At 40.4% G+C, this 17164-nt stretch overlaps 2 protein-coding genes across 9 annotated transcripts in view; both read right to left on the bottom strand.

Moving 5' to 3' along the window:
* Positions 1-727: 727 nt before the first annotated feature.
* MSS51 (MSS51 mitochondrial translational activator) lies at positions 728-13576 on the bottom strand. Of its 2 annotated transcripts, XM_007963057.3 has the most exons (7): positions 10475-13576; positions 5007-5251; positions 4552-4707; positions 3649-3773; positions 2853-3419; positions 2419-2512; positions 728-2100 (listed from the first exon to the last, which is right to left on the bottom strand). In XM_007963057.3, the coding sequence occupies exons 2-7, from the start codon at positions 5225-5227 to the stop codon at positions 1881-1883; spliced, it is 1383 nt and encodes a 460-aa protein (XP_007961248.1). In that variant the 5' UTR covers positions 5228-5251; positions 10475-13576; the 3' UTR covers positions 728-1880. The 2 variants fall into 2 exon arrangements, with proteins under 2 accessions (XP_007961248.1, XP_037864988.1); XM_038009060.2 differs by having other exon boundaries at positions 5007-13576.
* A 164-nt stretch (positions 13577-13740) lies between these two features.
* The window catches only part of PPP3CB (protein phosphatase 3 catalytic subunit beta), a 60189-nt gene continuing 56765 nt past the window's right edge, over positions 13741-17164 (bottom strand). For 3 of the 7 annotated variants that reach the window (XM_007963028.3, XM_007963029.3, XM_007963034.3), the window contains exons 13-14: positions 16817-16846; positions 13741-15356 (exon numbers count right to left, since the gene is read on the bottom strand). In XM_007963028.3, the coding sequence (XP_007961219.1) occupies positions 15178-15356; positions 16817-16846 (209 nt within the window). In that variant the 3' untranslated portion in view covers positions 13741-15177. The remainder of the gene's footprint in view (positions 15357-16816; positions 16847-17164) is intronic. The other 4 variants (XM_007963033.3, XM_038009059.2, XM_007963031.3 and 1 more) reach the window with 2 other exon arrangements.

The following is a 17164-nucleotide window of genomic DNA, read 5'->3' as shown; positions in this document are numbered from 1 at the left end:
AGAGTGGGCAACAGAGTATGTACGTGTGTATTGGGGTGATGGGCTGTATGTGTGCGAGAGACAGTCATGGCAAGATTGTAGGAATGAATACCTAGGAAATGTCCTAATCCTGAGAGTATGATAAGAAAAGGATGACACTGGCTGGGCACGGTGTCTCATGCCTGTAATCCTAACACTCTGGGAGGCTGAGGTGGGAGGACTGCTTGAGCCCAGGAGTTTGAGAGCAGCCTGGGCAACACAAGGAGGCCCTGTCTCTAGAAAAAACAAAAAGTTAGCTGGGCATGGTGGTATGCACCTGTAAGTCCCAACTACTTGAGAGAATGAAATGGAAGGATCACTTGAGCCCAGGAGTCTGAGGCTGCAACGAGCTATGATAATGCCACTGTACTCCAGCCTTGGTGACAGAACAAGACTGTCTCCAGAAAAAAAAAAAGAAAAAAAGGCCGGGCGCGGTGGCTCAAGCCTGTAATCCCAGCACTTTGGGAGGCCGAGGCGGGTGGATCACGAGGTCAGGAGATCGAGACCATCCTGGCTAACATGGTGAAACCCCGTCTCTACTAAAAATACAAAAAACTAGCCGGGTGTGGTGGCGGGCGCCTGTAGTCCCAGCTACTCGGAGGCTGAGGCGGGAGAATGGCGTGAACCTGAGAGGCGGAGCTTGCAGTGAGCCGAGATCGCGCCACTGCACTCCAGCCTGGGTGACACAGCGAGACTCCGTCTCAAAAAAAAAAAAAAAAAAAAGCAATAAAAAAGAAAAGGATGACATGAGGCAAATGTGTGACAGAGTGGCAGACCCAGAGAACTGATGCTAAATACTCTGTTAGCAAGAGAGAAACTTCCAGTCTTGAGGTGTTATGTGCAGATGAGTAATACTTGCCAGTGAACAGGAAATAAAACAAGTGACTTGAGAAGCCCCAAACTGAGTTTATTGGGCTATAGAATGGGGGATAAAAAGTAACTCCAGTATATTCAGGTAGAGTCTGATATAGCTTGGGATATCTCAAATACAACACCAGGGCTACTCTAGGGTCAAAAGTCCCCAAGAGAAAACAGGAAAATTAGACATTTCTCTCAAAAAAGCCAGGAAACAGGACAGTATACCAATGCTTACAACCTCATCCATGTTCCCAGTGACTTCCCTGACTTGTCCATTCTTGTACCACTTCATGTCATCAACATCTTTCCATTTTTTAGCCCAAATTACTAGATGAGAAGAAAGTCTTTTTCAGAAGAATAAGGTGGTTCTCATTCTTCTCCTCAGTGCCATCTGGTTCCAGTCAAAAGGTAAACTTCCTTACAAAGGAAAGTGTTAGGAACTATAAGCTCTGGGAAGACTAACATCAGGGCCTCTTCCCACCCACTCAATCTAATTTCCTATCTCTAAAAGGTACTGTGGCTAAACTCTTAGAAACCAGTTACATTGGCTGGGCATGGTGGCTCATGCCTGTAATTCCAGAACTTTGGGAGGTCAAGGCAGGCAGATCACCTGAGGTCAAGGGTTTGATACGAGCCTGGTCAACACGGCGAAACTCTGTCTCTACTGAAAATACAAAAATTAGCCAGGTGTGGTGGTGCGCACCTGTAATCCCAGCTACTAGGGAGGCTGAGGCAGGAGAACCGCTTGAACCCAGGAGGTGGAGGCTGCAGTGAGCCGAGATCGCGCCACTGCACTCTAGCCTAGGCAACAGAGCAAGACTCCATCTCAAAAAAAGAAAGAAACTAATTACGTTATACAAAAACTCTCATTCAGCTTAGAATTTTTACCCAAACAGTGAATGAGGTTTAGAATATAGTGTTTTTCAAAGTTTGCAAGAATTTGGCATTAGCAGGGTAATTTCATCACAACCTCCCCATTTTCCAGATGTCCGGTCATGATCTATTTAAATCCCACCATCCACTTTCTCTTCTAATTGACTATTATCCAGCTGACAGGAGCTTCCAAGAAACATGATATAATATGCACTGCAGTATACTGGCTGCTTGTTGGGGTTGGAATAGACCTGTTCAGGTTTGAGGGACATGAAAGGATTAGCCCCATAGGCAGTGATGTGTGTATCCAGTTCCACCAGAATCTGCAAAGAGGATACCAACTCCTGATGACTGTAGAAGAGAGAGAAGAAAAATTACTGATTGTGACAGAGATAAAGAAAAAATTGCCCAAGAGCCTGACATTTCTGTAATCACCAATCCCCCAAATTGCCTAAGGCTGGACTAGGCAAGGGCTATCCTTCCCTCCCAAATGTCTCATTAGATACTCAATTAACTAGCAAAGGACTGTTCCAAGGGGATGAAAAAGTCATATGCGGAAAAGAACATCCTCACCAGAAGGTAGATGAGCAAGAGGGGGCAAAATGAGCTCATCTATATAAAGAGAGATGTAAAGTCAGGGAAGTATCACAAATAGGAAGAGGTTAAAACCTGTAAACAGTAATCAATGTAGGAATCTTATAGTCACGAAGTAGCAGCAGGGTGGGCAGCCAAGCCCCCATCAAGTCTGGGGAGGAATGGAAACCTGTGGAACAAAAATGAAAATGGGAATAGGGAAAGACTAAAGCAGACCCTAAGAGCAAGATATTTCTTTGACTGTGAGCGCCCCACTCCTCACCTTGCTTATCCCCAATCATTATCATCATTATCATCATCATCATCATCATCATCATCCACTCCAAGTTCTTCGATGAAAAATTCTGAACCCAAGTGTAGTACATATTGCAAATCATCAAGAAAAGTTGTCATCATATTGTGTTTAATGAGACCAAACGAATGGGATTCCAAAGACAGAAGATACAAGATTCAGGATGGAAAATTCTCAGGGAAGCCACCCTCTATTCCCCTGAACCAATGAGTCTTACCTGGATGGAATGCCGCCACCAAATCTGGATGGTCTGTCTGCCCGGTCTCTACTTGCTCCTCCCAGAAGTCATGATAGAGGCCCCTGTGGGCACTAAGCTGAATTGTGCCAGGTTCCAGGGGTGAAGTTGAGGTGCTCTGTGAAAAGCCATTAGCCACGTCTACACCCACCATGACCACACGGAGTCCAAGGTGCCCAGGAAACATGTGGCCAAGTTCATCATAGTCCCCAGGGCGAGTAAGAAATGTCTCCACATGGGAAGCACCAACCACATGCACTGTGCTTCCCCCAATCCTCCTAACATCTATCTCCAAGGCCCTAAGTCCTAGGCCCAGAGTCAAGGGCCGTGACAGGACATCTGTCAGCAGCCGCTTCAAAGATCCCTGCAGGACATCTGGGTCTGGCCTTGGCCGTCCTACACTGGCCCATAAAGTGGTCATGGCATGACTGACTAGCACAGCATCCAGTGTAGCATCTAGGTGTAACCCCTTCATAGAAAACCAGGAGTCCCAGTCCTGTACAGCTTCAGGTGGCCATGGCCAAGGTCCTGAGGGTAGGACAAAATCACCTGTAGGAAAGAAGAAATAAGAAGTAACCTAATGCTTCCCTGGCTTCAAAATTTGCCCCTCACTAATGATCAATATTCCCTCCATGTTCACTCTGCCAACCTGTGAGCAGGGGTACCCCAACCTTTGCCCCACTTCCTCATTTTTTCATAACAATATGATTTTGTATCTTCCTTTAAATACAATCAACTATGACCATTACAGCAGAGTTCCTCAACACCACCACTCCACCTGTGACCAGAAGCCATTCCATGAGACGGTCCACGGCCACAAGACGAAGCTCTTGACAAACCCTCCTGTGTGCAGGCCAGTCTGACCTCTGGCACTCCGGACCACAGTAATAGACATTTCTGCACCTGAGAGAATGAGAGAGAAATAATTCTTATACTATAAATGTGATTGGGGTTATCTGAGGAAAGGAACTGATATTCCTGCACCTTGTGAATAAGTAAGGAAGGTAGGGAGAGGAATGACAGCTGATGCACCAATTTTGGGGATTACATTTGGCAGACAAGGCAGGAGGGATTGGGAATATAATTATTCTGCCAGACAGAGTGATACCTTACTCTCTATCTGGAACTTTTTATATCACTATTAGAAAAAACACCACAAGTTTGCAGCTGTCCTCTCATAACAGGTATGGTACAACCCCCACCTCCCCAGAACAAATGTAGTCTTACTCCTTGAGTACTTGAGAGAGAGATAGGGAGGACTGTATTGTGGTTTCTTGTCTCACTTCCCAGTAACACCAAAAATAAGCAGGGTTAGAACATTGTTCTAATCTCTGTAACCTGGATGACAAAAAATGAGGACCTAAGCCTTAGGTTATTTTGAAAACTTTCAGATCTTTCCTCTTGGAATGAGGTCGTAGTACAGGAACCTCTGCCTCCTGGGTTCAAGCAATTCTCTCACCTCAGCCTTTCGAGTAGCTGAGACTACAGGTGTGTGCCCCCACACCGGGCTAATTTTTGTATTTTTAGTAGAGACAGGGTTTTGCCATGTTGGCCAGGCTGGCCTCATGTGATCTACCTGCCTTGGCCTCCCAAAGTGCTGGGATTACAGGCATGAGTCATCATGTCCGGCTAGTACAGGATCATTTCTGAATGTCTCCCGATTAGCACCCCCACAAGTCACCTCTTACAGTGCCGGAGAACCTTGGAGTCTGAAAGGCCACTAGGGAGTACTCTACAGTGAGCACAGAATCGAAATGTGTCTTCCATCCTCTGGAACATTTCTTGAGGACATCGAAATCCAAAGCCTGATACAGGGGTACCCCCATCTACCACTAACCTGCAAAGACAGCATGGAGAAGGAATGGCAGTAGGCAAAGGAGTATCTCCAAAATCTCTCATGCCCCTCATCTTGTCTCCTATACATTTCCACTTACTCCTATGTCTCTCACTGCCATCATTTTTCACTTAAGTGAATATTTCTTCTTTTATAGTAATACAGTAACTGGCAAAAGTCAGGATGACAAAATAGCTTATTGCAAATACTTCATATTCCCCAAACTGTACTCCCTCTCCACCTTCTGAAATTTACTTCTACCAGAGACAATATATCCCTCTTCCATAGAGCCGGTCACTCACTTGTATTCTTCATAGCTTTTCATGTTCAGCTTTTGAAGGATCAGCTGCGATAGGCCAGGAACATTATCATCCAAGGAGAAGAAGCCAAGTGTGTCAATGCTAGGGCCCGGTTTTGAGGGGGTCAGAGGCATAGGGGTCACAATTGTGGTTGGAGTCATAATGATGGGAGCCACTGATGAGGGAGGTTTCCTGTGCCTTCGTCGCCGGGACCGTGGAGCCATGGCCTGTCCAGTGATACGTGGAGACTATATGCAGAACAGACACAGAATAGAATTTTACAAGCTGGACACATGTGAAGTGTTTTCATATGCTTGACCTTTCACTTTTCATTCAAGTCTCTCACACCCAGGTTATCAGTAAGATTTATTCAGTATTTACTGGTTATTGATCACCATAGGCAGCTGTGAAAAACAGAGAAAAAAGAGTTTGTTGTTGTTTTTTGAGACAGGGTCTCGCTCTGTCGCCCAGGCTGGAGTGCAGCAGCGCAATCTCAGCTCACTCCTCCACCTAGCCTCCAGTGTAGCTGGGACTATGGGCAGGTGCCACCATACCTGGCTAATTTTTGTATTTTTTAGTAGAGATGGGGTTTCACCATGTTGGTGAGGCTGGTCTCAAACTCCTGACCTCAGGTGATCTACCCACCTTGGCCTCCCAAAGTGCTAGGATTACAGGCTTGAACCACTGCGCCCAGCCAAGAAGAAACAATTTTATATGAACATAATTTATACATATTAAGTCCCATTTTATATATATATGTGTATGTATATACATATGTATATGTGTATATATACGTCTGTGTGTGTGTATATATATGTAAATAAATGCATAAAAAAAATTTGACAGGGCCCATAGAAAACTGGTAACAGCCAGGCATGGTGGCTCACACCTGTAATCCCAGTACTTTGGGAGGCCAAGGCAGGCAGATCACCTGAGGTCAGGAGTTCAACACCAGCCTGGCCAACATGGTGAAACCCTGTCTCTACTAAAAATACAAAAACTTAGGTGGGTGTGGTGGTGGGTGCCTGTAATCCCAGCTACCTGGGAGGCTGAGGCAGGAGAATTGCTTGAACCCAGGAAGTGGAGGTTGCAGTGAGCCGACATCACGGTATTGTACTCCAGGCTGGGCAACGAGAGCAAAACTCCATCTCAAAAAAAAAAAAAAAAATAGAAAACTGGTAACAGTGATTAACTCTGAGTAGGGTAAGAAGCCAGTTAAATAGGAACTGGGCTGATTGAACGTGACTGTATACTTATCTGTAATGTTTGACTTTTTTTATCAGGAGAAAATGTTAATATATCTTTAGTGTATTTTAAAACTCAATTGAAAAGAGGAAAAAGCAAAAGAAGATTTAGTTGTCCAAAGCGATCATCCAATTGGAGATTTAGACAATTTAATCTAGTTAGAGAGAGAAAACATTTTGAAAGACCTATTATTACATTTATAAGCAATTTGCCAAGTAAAAATTAAATGTAATACAAAACGTGCACTAAGAGTTATGTAGTCAAGCAAGTCAGAAAAATTTCCTAAAGTGGTAAGTTTTGAGGTAGAAATAAGCCTACACCCAGTCACTATCTGGCTGTGACTCTGTGCTGTCCTCCTTCCCTGTCTCATCTTCTCCCATGCCTTCCATAAGAGCTGAGGAAACAGGAAGGACCATATGAGAAAAATTAAAATGTCCATTCATGTAATATGTATTTACTGATAAACAGATGAAATCATCTGCAAAACACTCTATATAGAAGCAAAAATGAAAAATATATATCTCATCTAAAAGTCTTGTAGGGAAATTAGATATAAACTATAAGGTACTACATAAATCCAACCAGAAAAGTGCAACTAAAGCACTAATGGGAGATCAGAAAAAGAAATCTCTCCAGTGGGTGAGAATTTCTACAGTGGCTTTCTTCATGAAGCAGGTAGCAGTTGGAATAGACCTTGAAAGATGGGAATACTTTGAATACTTGGAAATAGGGAAAAAATTCTAAGCACAGAGGAGAGAATAAACACAGAAATATGGACAGAAACATTCTGCAAATTAAAGAAACAGAATGACTTGAGTTTGAACATTTAAAGTATAAAGACCTAAACTTAAGAAGTAAAAAGTCTATAAAAGTCTATGGGGGAAAGGTTCATGACATAGGTTTTGGCAATTTCTAGGATATGACACCAAAAGCACAGGCAACACCACCACCAGCAAAATAGGTAAATTGGACAGCAAAACTGAAAACTTTTGTGCATCAAAAGATGCTAACAGCAGAGTCAAATGACACCCCAAAGAATGGAAGAAAATATTTGCACGCCATATATCTGGTAAGGTGTTAGTATCCAGACTATATGAAGAATTCCCACAACTCAATAACAAAGAACAAACAAAAAAACCACCAAACAACCCAACTAAAAAATTGGGCAAAATATGTGAATAGACATTTTCCCAAAGAATATATGCAAATGGACAATAAACACAAGAAAATAAGGTCAATAGTCATTAGGAAAATGCAAATCAGAGCAACAGTGAGATATCACTTCATACCCACTAGTATGGCTATTATCAAAAAAACAGAAAATAACAAGTGTTGATGAGGATATGGAGTAATTTGAACCCTCATACACTACAGGTAAGAATGTAAAATGGTGCCACCACTATAGAAAACAGTATGGCAGTTCCCCAAAAAGTTAACATAATATTACTATATAACCAGAAATTTCATTCTTAGGTATGTGCCCAAAATATTTAAAAACAGATACTCAAACCAATATTTATAAGTGAATGTTCATAGCAGCACTATTCACAACAGCTAAAAGGTAGAAACAACCCAAAAAGGTCCATCAATGGATAAATGGATAAACAAATTAGGATATAAATATACATATGAAGATATATATTATTCAGCTATAAAAAGAAATGAAATACTGATACATGCTACAATGTAGATGAACTTCAAAAAACATTATGCTAAGTGAAGAAAGCCAGACACAAAAGGTTATATACATGTTGTATGATGCCGTTTCTATGAAATATGTAAACAGGTAAACCCAGACACAGAAAGCAGATTGGTAGTTGCTAAGGGTTGGGTGGAAGGAAAAATGGGGAGTAACTGCTTAATGGTTATGGGGTCTTCTTTTGGGGTGGTAAAAATGTTTTGAAACAAGACAAAAATAGTGGTTGCACAATACTGTGAATATACTAAATGCCATTTAATTGCTCACTTTAAAATTACTAATTTTATGTTATATGATTTTCACTTCAATTAAAAAAGAAAGGAAGGTATTCATAGAAACTGAGAGGCTAAAAAGTTATTAATCCCCAGATTAACTGTCTTCAGGTATAGAGAAATGATAGAGGATTAAAAATGCTGGCCGTATCAATGAGGTAACTGTTAAAGTTCAAACCAGGGATCATGTTTTGTTACAAAAATGATCTGACATTTGATCCTTCTAGATCAGATCTGTTAGGAAAAACCTCAGAATCATCATGCAGCTGAGGTGTATGCAGGTGGCAAAAACAAACAAAAAGCTCCCAGAATTATCTAGCTCATATACATATCTTACAACATGACTCTTAAAAACCCATCCTCAGGTTAATGGAGCAATAAATTTGTATTTTCCTTTGTACTTTCTTTCTCCTCATCCTTATGTTTCCATCTACCCTCTTAATATCTCCCCTTATCCCAAGTGTGAATGGATGGTTTCAGAGTCCACAGAACAGAAATAGCCAAGCTCACCTGTATACCATATCCTATATATTACCTTCAATGAAGAAGAAATTGGACCTAATGATATTAGATTATCTTAGGGTTTAAGGGTCATGTCCTTTTAGTAAAATAGTAGATGGAATTGCCCTTCACACTTTAGGACCCCATTTCCAACAACTAACTTCATTCTCTCCTCTACTTTTAATCACCTCACATTCTCATTGCATTTTCAGAATCACTGCCATTCTAGAAAAAGCATTTATCTACTCTACCCACCCGCCTCAGGCAAGATAATACTTTTTCTTTTTTTTTTTTTTTTTGAGACAGAGTCTCACTCTGTCACCCAGGCTTGAGTGCCTTGGTGCGATCTTGGCTCACTGCAACCTCCACCTCCTGGGTTCCAGTGATTCTCCTGCCTCAGTCTCCTGAGTAGCTGGGATTACAGGCTCGCACCACCACGCAGGGCTAATTTTTGTATTTTTAGTAGAGACGGGGTTTCACCACATTGGTCAGGCTGGTCTCGAACTCCTGATCTCGTGATCCACCTGCCTCAACCTCCCAAAGTGCTGGGATTACAGGCATGAGCCACAGCACCCGGCCAAGATAACACTTTCTTAAACCTTGAAAGAATAGACTTTTTTTAAAAATAGGTATGGAAGGAGAAGTGTGATATAAGACAACTCTAGGGTCTTAAGTCCCAGAATTTATAATAGATATCTCCCTGAAGTTAAAACATAAGCCTTTTTGCTGCAATGGAAGTAAGTCACTTAAAGTCAAAAAGGTACTGCTTTATCTGCATTTCCAAGGAGAGGTCTTCCTCTAATGGAAGATTAGCTCTTGGCAATCTGGGAGTTGGTTGAACTGGTTAGAAAGCAGAAGTATCACACAGTTTGGGGAAGAGGAGTGGTGGTAAAAATCCCTAATGTCACAGTCTCCTCTGTGTCTAGAGCACAATGTTCATGATACAAATGAGTTAGCTTTCTGGCAGAAAAGAAAGAAGGTGGGTGAGAAGCCAGATCTTTGATCTGCATCTATATACATCATCAGGTTCATGTTTGAGTTTGTATACCCCAGGCCCAGACACAGCTTCCCTGGTTCTAATTTTCCTGCAAAGAGCCCCAGGCTCCTCCCTGTTTATGGGTTATAAACTGAGAGAAACAAAGGAAAAAACAGGGGACACACGGGAGAAGCTGGAAAGAACTGCAATAAGCTCTTTGAACTTTCCAGAGTCCAGAATGTTCTCCACTTAGAAAGGGAATCCCTTTCATTTTTTTCTAGCCATCCCCAGTGACTTAGGCTCTAATTTAGTCCCAGTATGAGAGACAGAACACCAACACCAAGAACTGGAGAGGAGAGAAGACACGATCTTGATTGCCTAGAAAAACTTTTATCCTTCATGTCCAAATTACAAGTCAAAATATTAATCTATTCCTAGACCTAGGTTTCCCATCTTCTGCTTTACCACCAAGAGTCCCAAGCTTCACCTAAACTACAGTCATATTTTCACTATCTGCAGATAAGGAGTGCTCATCTAATTTTCTGTAAGTCACCAAAAAATGCAAAACGTCTTTGGGAAGGTAGGGAGAAGGGAGAGTGAAACTGGTCATTGGAGATCCTTATAAGGTGGTAGGAAAAGAAAAGGAGAAATGCATTAAGGACACTGTAATTACGGCCACATTCAGCTGTTTAATCAGTGATTAACACTGCCTGGGGTGATAAAATACTTTACTCAATTATAAACTAAGCAAGCAGACAGGTTGTCGGAAAAAACTTACCCTGCTAAGTCCTCAGCTTCCTTCCTTCTCTCTTTCCTCCAAGTGAAGTGAGTGCTTGATCTCTTCAGATCTAGGCTGTGACTTACTTGCAGCTGTCCCTTCGTATCACTTTCCTTTGCAAACTGCTGAAATGCTGAGTCTCAGTGATTTAAGTGTGCCCTGCCAACCAGACAGACAAGACTGAATTCTCCCTAATGAGGCAAAGAGAGATCTGTCCCCCCTGCCTGAGGGCTTCTCTCTTTCTAACCTTTGTTCTCTGCCAAGAGGGCTCAGGACTGTCAACACTCCCAAGTGTTAGCCAAGTAAAGGCCAGGCAGGCTGACAAAAAATGAAACCTACTGCTTCCTAGATTTCTCTCACTCAAGGCAATATTTCTGTTTTCAGTTTACAGCTTCAGAAAAAAAAACCCTTTGGATTAGTGCAGAAGTCAATATTTGATTGGAAAGGGTAAGCACCTTTCAAACCAAGTGGGAGGAACCAGAGGATCAGGAATCCTCCGGAGTTCTGTTTGTTGATCTAGACACAGGATGAGTTCCCCCAGGCCCAGTGTCCTTTATTAGCATAACAAACACTGTTCAAACAAAACTCAACAATGTTCAATCTTGGACTAAGTTGAAGGGAGAAAATAAATAGCCATTTAATGATACAGAATGAAATCAGTTGTAGGGGAAACATGCAGAATTAACTTGTAAAATTCACTTTCCCTGAAAGAAGGGTAAGGTGAACTCTTTGAGTGAGTGTCATCAGGAGCACTTTACCTGTTTAAGAGAGGAATAAATGCTTCTGGGATATTAAACAAAACCAAAATATTAGTTAATGACTAAAAATACACACTATTTCTAGGAAAAGAAAATAGAAAAGAATCAGCTCAACCATTCTCTTATCCTCCTTGTAATCGCAGCTGATGCAGGAAATTCAATTCCACATTCCTAGCCTCTTTCTACTTACAGATATCCTATCTGATGTTGTTAGGGCAGTGGTCCTAAAAGACTGCAAGATACGACTTTCTTACCCCCTCCAAAAAATTTTTTTTTAAATTTTTAAATAAAAAAGTCCTGACTTTCTGCTTATATCTGACCCCAGCTCTCACTTACCTGCTTCTGTGAACATCATCAAACTGTGAAACAGAATCACTTGCAATGAGGTCCCGGAATGTGGCAAATCAAATCCACACAGGAACCCCAAACTGCAGAAAGTACAAACTACACGCAGGCAAGGTGCAAGAAAAGTGTTAAGGATTCAACCAAACACTGCATAACATTATGTAGAATAGCTGTGGATAAAGGAAAATCAGTTGCAATAGGCAAAAACCCTAAATAAAATAGGGGTAATTCACTTTGAGCAAAAGTTTCAGGCCAACTTCAAATTTAACGGGCTTCAAAATTTAGCTGAGAACCTCAAATGTTTTGAGTTCTGTTAATAATGGCTGAACTGCAGAAGATACAAGACATCAGAGATTGACTTTTCTAATTCAGAAGTTGTCAATGAATATAAAGGAGAATGGTAATATAGAAAAACTTTGATGTTGAATACCTACATTTTACCATCACTATGACTTGCTCTGGTGGACATTTAAAGTTACAATTTAAAAAGTCTGAACTTTTCACAATTTGTATTCATCATCAGTTGCATTTTAAAAATCTTAATAAATGGTATGTTGTGAAACGAATTATGAAGAAAGACTAGAAAGAGGTTCCTATTCAACATGTAGTAAGTGGTCTGTGAGCCACTGTGTGATACTTTATCACTCTTCAGGTATATTGTTTTTCCTGAGTGTGGTTCCTTTCTCTTATTTTCCTCTTAATTTTTACCATCAATCCATAGTTTTTTTGCTGATAGTGCTTAATGCTCACCCATGATTCCCACAAACACTATATAATGCTAGTTATGCATCTAAGGGCTAAGGAAGTTCCTGGCACCTGATATACTAGTTAAACTCTTACTTTATTTACTTTTTAATTTTTCTATTGGGTCTATTTTAGCCAGATAAACTCTTTACTGAATAGCTTTCATAAAACAACATCAACAACAATCTTTAAGGTATGCAATGCATAACCTTAGAGCAAACTCATGGACTGCTTTGTAAATTAACATTATGGCAAGCAGAGAGTTATAATAATTAACAATTTGTGGCCAGGCATGGTGGCTCATGCCTGTAATCCCAGCACTTTGGGAGGCTGAGGCGGGTGGATCACAAGGTCAGGAGTTTGAGACCAGCCTGGCCAACATGGTGAAACCCTGTCTCTACTAAAAATACAAAAATTAGCCGGGCGTGGTGGTGGGCGCCTGTAGTCCCAGGTACTCGGGAGGCCAAGGCAGAAGAATCACTTGAACCCACGAGATGGAAGTTGCAGTGAGTTGAGATCATGCCACTGCATTCCAGCCTGGGTGACAGAGCGAGACTCCGTCTCAAAAAAAAAAAAAAAAGAAAAAGACAAAAGAAAACTATTTGAGAAGTTCTGTGTTACCTGGAATTAGGCAAGTACGTGTGTGTGTGTGTGTGTGTGCATGTACACTTGCCTAATATATTTACATGTATATATTTTGTTTATTTTTAAGGGATGGGGTCTCACTCTGTCACCCATGCTGGAGTACAGTGGTACAATCATAGCTCAACACACAGCCTGCAACCATGAGCTTCTAGACTCAAGCAATCCTCTGTCACAGCCTCCTAAAGTGTTTGGATTACAGGCATGAGCCACTGTGCCGTGCCTATATTTTGACTTAATGTTTTATAATGTATCTCATTGTAACTATTGTTTAGAACTGTAATTCAAGTTATTGTATATTATTATATAATTTTGAGCAATATCCTAATATCCCTCAATGTGCAAAATCCTATACTTACTTTGATTATGACAAAGAAGAAAGGAATAAGATAGGAAAATGCAATTATCACTAATATTTTTTCTTGTTGTTAGAATACCCAGTAAATTCGCAACACCACTATAACAAAATTCTAGATAATAACATATTTTCTTTCAATTAAAAGATAATAAACAGTGATCTTAAATATTAGATTTAGGAGGCCTATAGTAGGCATATAAAGTCCTCTAATACTCAGTTACTAATGCTCATGTAAAACAAGTATATAACAAAAGTTTTTTTTTAAGGCAAAATTTATAAAGAATTTAATTAATCAAATCACCATGAACTATCCACGAGATAATCTCCGGAGGATATCCCAGCTCTAGTAACAGGATTCTCTGATTTGCATCAAAAGGCCAAATCAGACTGCATCTTCCAAATAAAACCCAACACAGAGATAGGAGCAGCGGCCCATGCATGGAATTTATTGTGTGCTACTGTTTATAAAATACTCGAATAGTCCTGCACATGCATAATATTTCCAACTTAGACAGGAGACCATACAGGGTGCACTTTCTGGCAAACAAAACAACAGATGGTTCCGCTGCCTGGAGCTCTGAGTTGTATTCCAGGGCATGAGGGAAGCAGGCCACCAAAGTAAAGGGAAATACCAAACTACAGTGGCAATCAATACAGGTCAATAACTGTGAAAAATTAGCACATGGTTCCATTTAGTTTAACCAAGCAGTTCAGTAACTATCAAAAGAAAAGTTTCAACATGCAGTCTTGACTTTTATGCTTCCACTAACATCTGAATGATTGAACAGAACCATTGCTTCTAGGCTGCATTGCTTAATCAAAAACACTTCCAGAACATTTTAAAATTTCCTTTGCATTAAAACATAAAAATAATAGAAAGCCAGCAGCAAATCACCCTGGTGGCTATTTAAGCAACTTGAGTACTCACAATAAACTAAAATTTCTCATAACATCTAGGTAACCTATACATGTCGTACCTGTACATCATAGGTCTATATATTAAATATTTGCAAAATGAAAACATGCATACACAAAATACGTCAAGTTTTACAGACATGATTTGAATTAAAATTTACTTTGACAATGTACAAACTTCTTTTAAAGTACCTTAAATGAGTAATTCTGTAATTCTTCATAATTTTGAAATTTAGAGGTTTTCTTCTTAAATATCTGGGGTGTAAATCTTAAAAGATCTGGGCAAAAAAGATTCTAAATTAGTTTTTGGATTTGTGTTCAAGTAAGAGAGCCTGCCTAGAAATAGGATATGCATTCATAATTAAAAAATACCAAGACTATGTTACAGAATTAGCCACATTTAAGAACTACAGACCTGAGGTCAACATTTTGTATAAATGCCAACTGGGTTTCTCGGCATTTTGCTCACAATTCAAAATACAGCTAGTAACCTCAGAAATGTATTTTAAGACCATGCTAATTCATCCTTTAAAGACATTTCATGGAAAAAGAAAAGTCCACATTAGCTCTTAGGATTGCATTTGAAATCCTGATTGAAAAACAAAATCTAATTCTACTGAAGGGGAAAAGAAATCTGATTTGTAAACTTAAATGTGTGAACCACAAGCATAAAATGGAGGTGTGGATGCCCTCCACTGGAAATTGCCCCAAGCCCCTTGCTCACTGCTCTCCACCTTGGCAGCGATGACCCAATCTTATCAGATAGCACATGTCCCAGGGCCCTCAAGCCTCCATCCAGGAAGGGGGCTGGGGTCTCAGAAGCACAATGGTTTCTTCAGAGGGACTGTGACATTTACAGTCAGCTTGGCCGACCCCTCCAGCTCCTCGGGTGATCTGTCCATTTGGGGCCCGAGATGTGAGAGTCCCTGGGAAGTCGTGGGTCACTGGGCAGTATGGTTGCCCGTCCCGTGGTTCTCAGTGGCATGTGCGGTGTTCAGAGAATTGAAACCATCTTGCTGTACAGCATCTTTCCGAGGTGGCATTCTCTCATTGATCCTATCCAAACCCTTTGCCTCTTCAAAACTGCAGATTCTATGTGGTGGAGAGAATCCTCGTATTGCTTAACAAAATGCAAATTTGATAAGTCAGTAATTGAAAAACATTTCTGAGATTTCAAAACATAATTAATGATTTTTAAGAAGAAAGAAATTAGTAGCTGTAAGTAGCAACACTTAAATCTTACTTTAACTGAATCCTATCCTCATTTCAGTCTTCCCTTAAAATGTGAAATGTTTAAACCTAAATATAAACATGATAGCTTCACAGGTGACAAGTGTTAGCAAAGCCTTACAAAAAATAAAAATCCAAAAAAATGTTAACCCTCTCCTGCCCCCAAAACCAACCTCCAGGCAATGGTCTCAGGATCTGTCTGACTTCTACTATACCAATTATCTCCTACATTAGTCCCTAAGATCACTGGTGACTATAACAGTAAGGCAGCAACGAGAGTAGGGGCAAGTGAGGAGGCTAAACAAGGTTAATCCTCAATATACAAATCTGTACCAAGAGCTTGGGAGGAGAAAGAGGTAAAGAAAGGTTAAAATATAGTAGATCAGAACTATCTTGGAGGTCAAGATCAGCCCATCACCACCAATATAACATTAAAAAGGTGGGAAGTGCCTCCAAGAGTTAGATCTGTGTATGGCTGATAGCAAAAAAGTATTTATAATCTCTTATTTTAGGAGATGTTTTCCTTAATTCACTGGCCATACTGCACAATCTTTGGGAACTCAAATCAAAATAAATGGCAATTCTCCACCAATTGTATGGTTTCTCATTCACTTCATCTAGAACGATGCATCCTCCATTATTAACATGTTCACAGGAAATATTTTCAAACCACTAGTTATAATCTGGTTGCTAAATATCTGCAATCCCTAGGACTTAGTCTGGCACATGAACTAAACAAATGGCTGGGGCTACAAACACTGAGGAATGTGAAATATCAAGCCAACACATGATATGTATGAACATAATCTTATCCATAAACTATAGCCCAAACTGCAGCCAAAAAAAAAAAAAAAAAGAAAAGAAAATCATTATAGTGACAGTTCCTGTATTCTCAGCCAGGCACACTACTGGATATGAGTAAAAAACTCACACCTATATCTAGAGGAGGTTTCACTTAAGGAAAAAAATCTGAGTAGCATAGAATCATGCAAAATATGGAACAGATCTCTATTTGCAGGTCAGTTTGGCAATTTCCATTAAAACAGGCAACTTTATAAAGCTATACTGTATAGCATAATATGCTATACTCTAAATAAATCCAAAACACTACATTCTGATTGCATATTACACTGGAAAAAAGAAAAAGACTGTCACCATAGACATCAGCCCTTCTGATTTAAAAATGAAAAATAAAAAAAAGAGGGCTGCAAGGCTTCTAAACTTGATGAATCAGTGAGTCTGATTCATCTTGGGCTGTAAAAACTAGGAGTAAAACACACCCACAGGACATTCTCTGATGCCCACCCACACACCACAGATCTCTGCCCAGCACAAGGACTCTGATCATACCTTTTTCAGCCTCAATAGCCTCAACTGTGGCTGTACAGAAGTGAGCAGAGGCATGCAAAATGAATGAGAGAGATGAGAAGGGTCATATTGTACAGCAGAAAAGGCAATGATCACTTAAAATATCACAGTATCCCATACTACATCATCATTTACAATTTAACATAAATAGTACCCAAATTAGAGAGCCCCATCCAAACCCCCAATTCCTGACACAGCACAGTTTACACACAGCACTATGACAACATCACTCAGAGCACAGAACACATAAACCTACTGTAAACAGACAACTCAGCACCCATGCAAATGCACTCCAGTATTAATTACCCATCTTGAATCAGTAATTTGATG

The sequence above is a fragment of the Chlorocebus sabaeus genome, chromosome 9, assembly GCF_047675955.1.
Source record: "Chlorocebus sabaeus isolate Y175 chromosome 9, mChlSab1.0.hap1, whole genome shotgun sequence".
Taxonomy (NCBI): domain Eukaryota; kingdom Metazoa; phylum Chordata; class Mammalia; order Primates; family Cercopithecidae; genus Chlorocebus; species Chlorocebus sabaeus.
The sequence above is the reverse complement of the archived record's forward strand: the minus strand, read 5'-3'. Positions and strand labels throughout refer to the sequence as shown.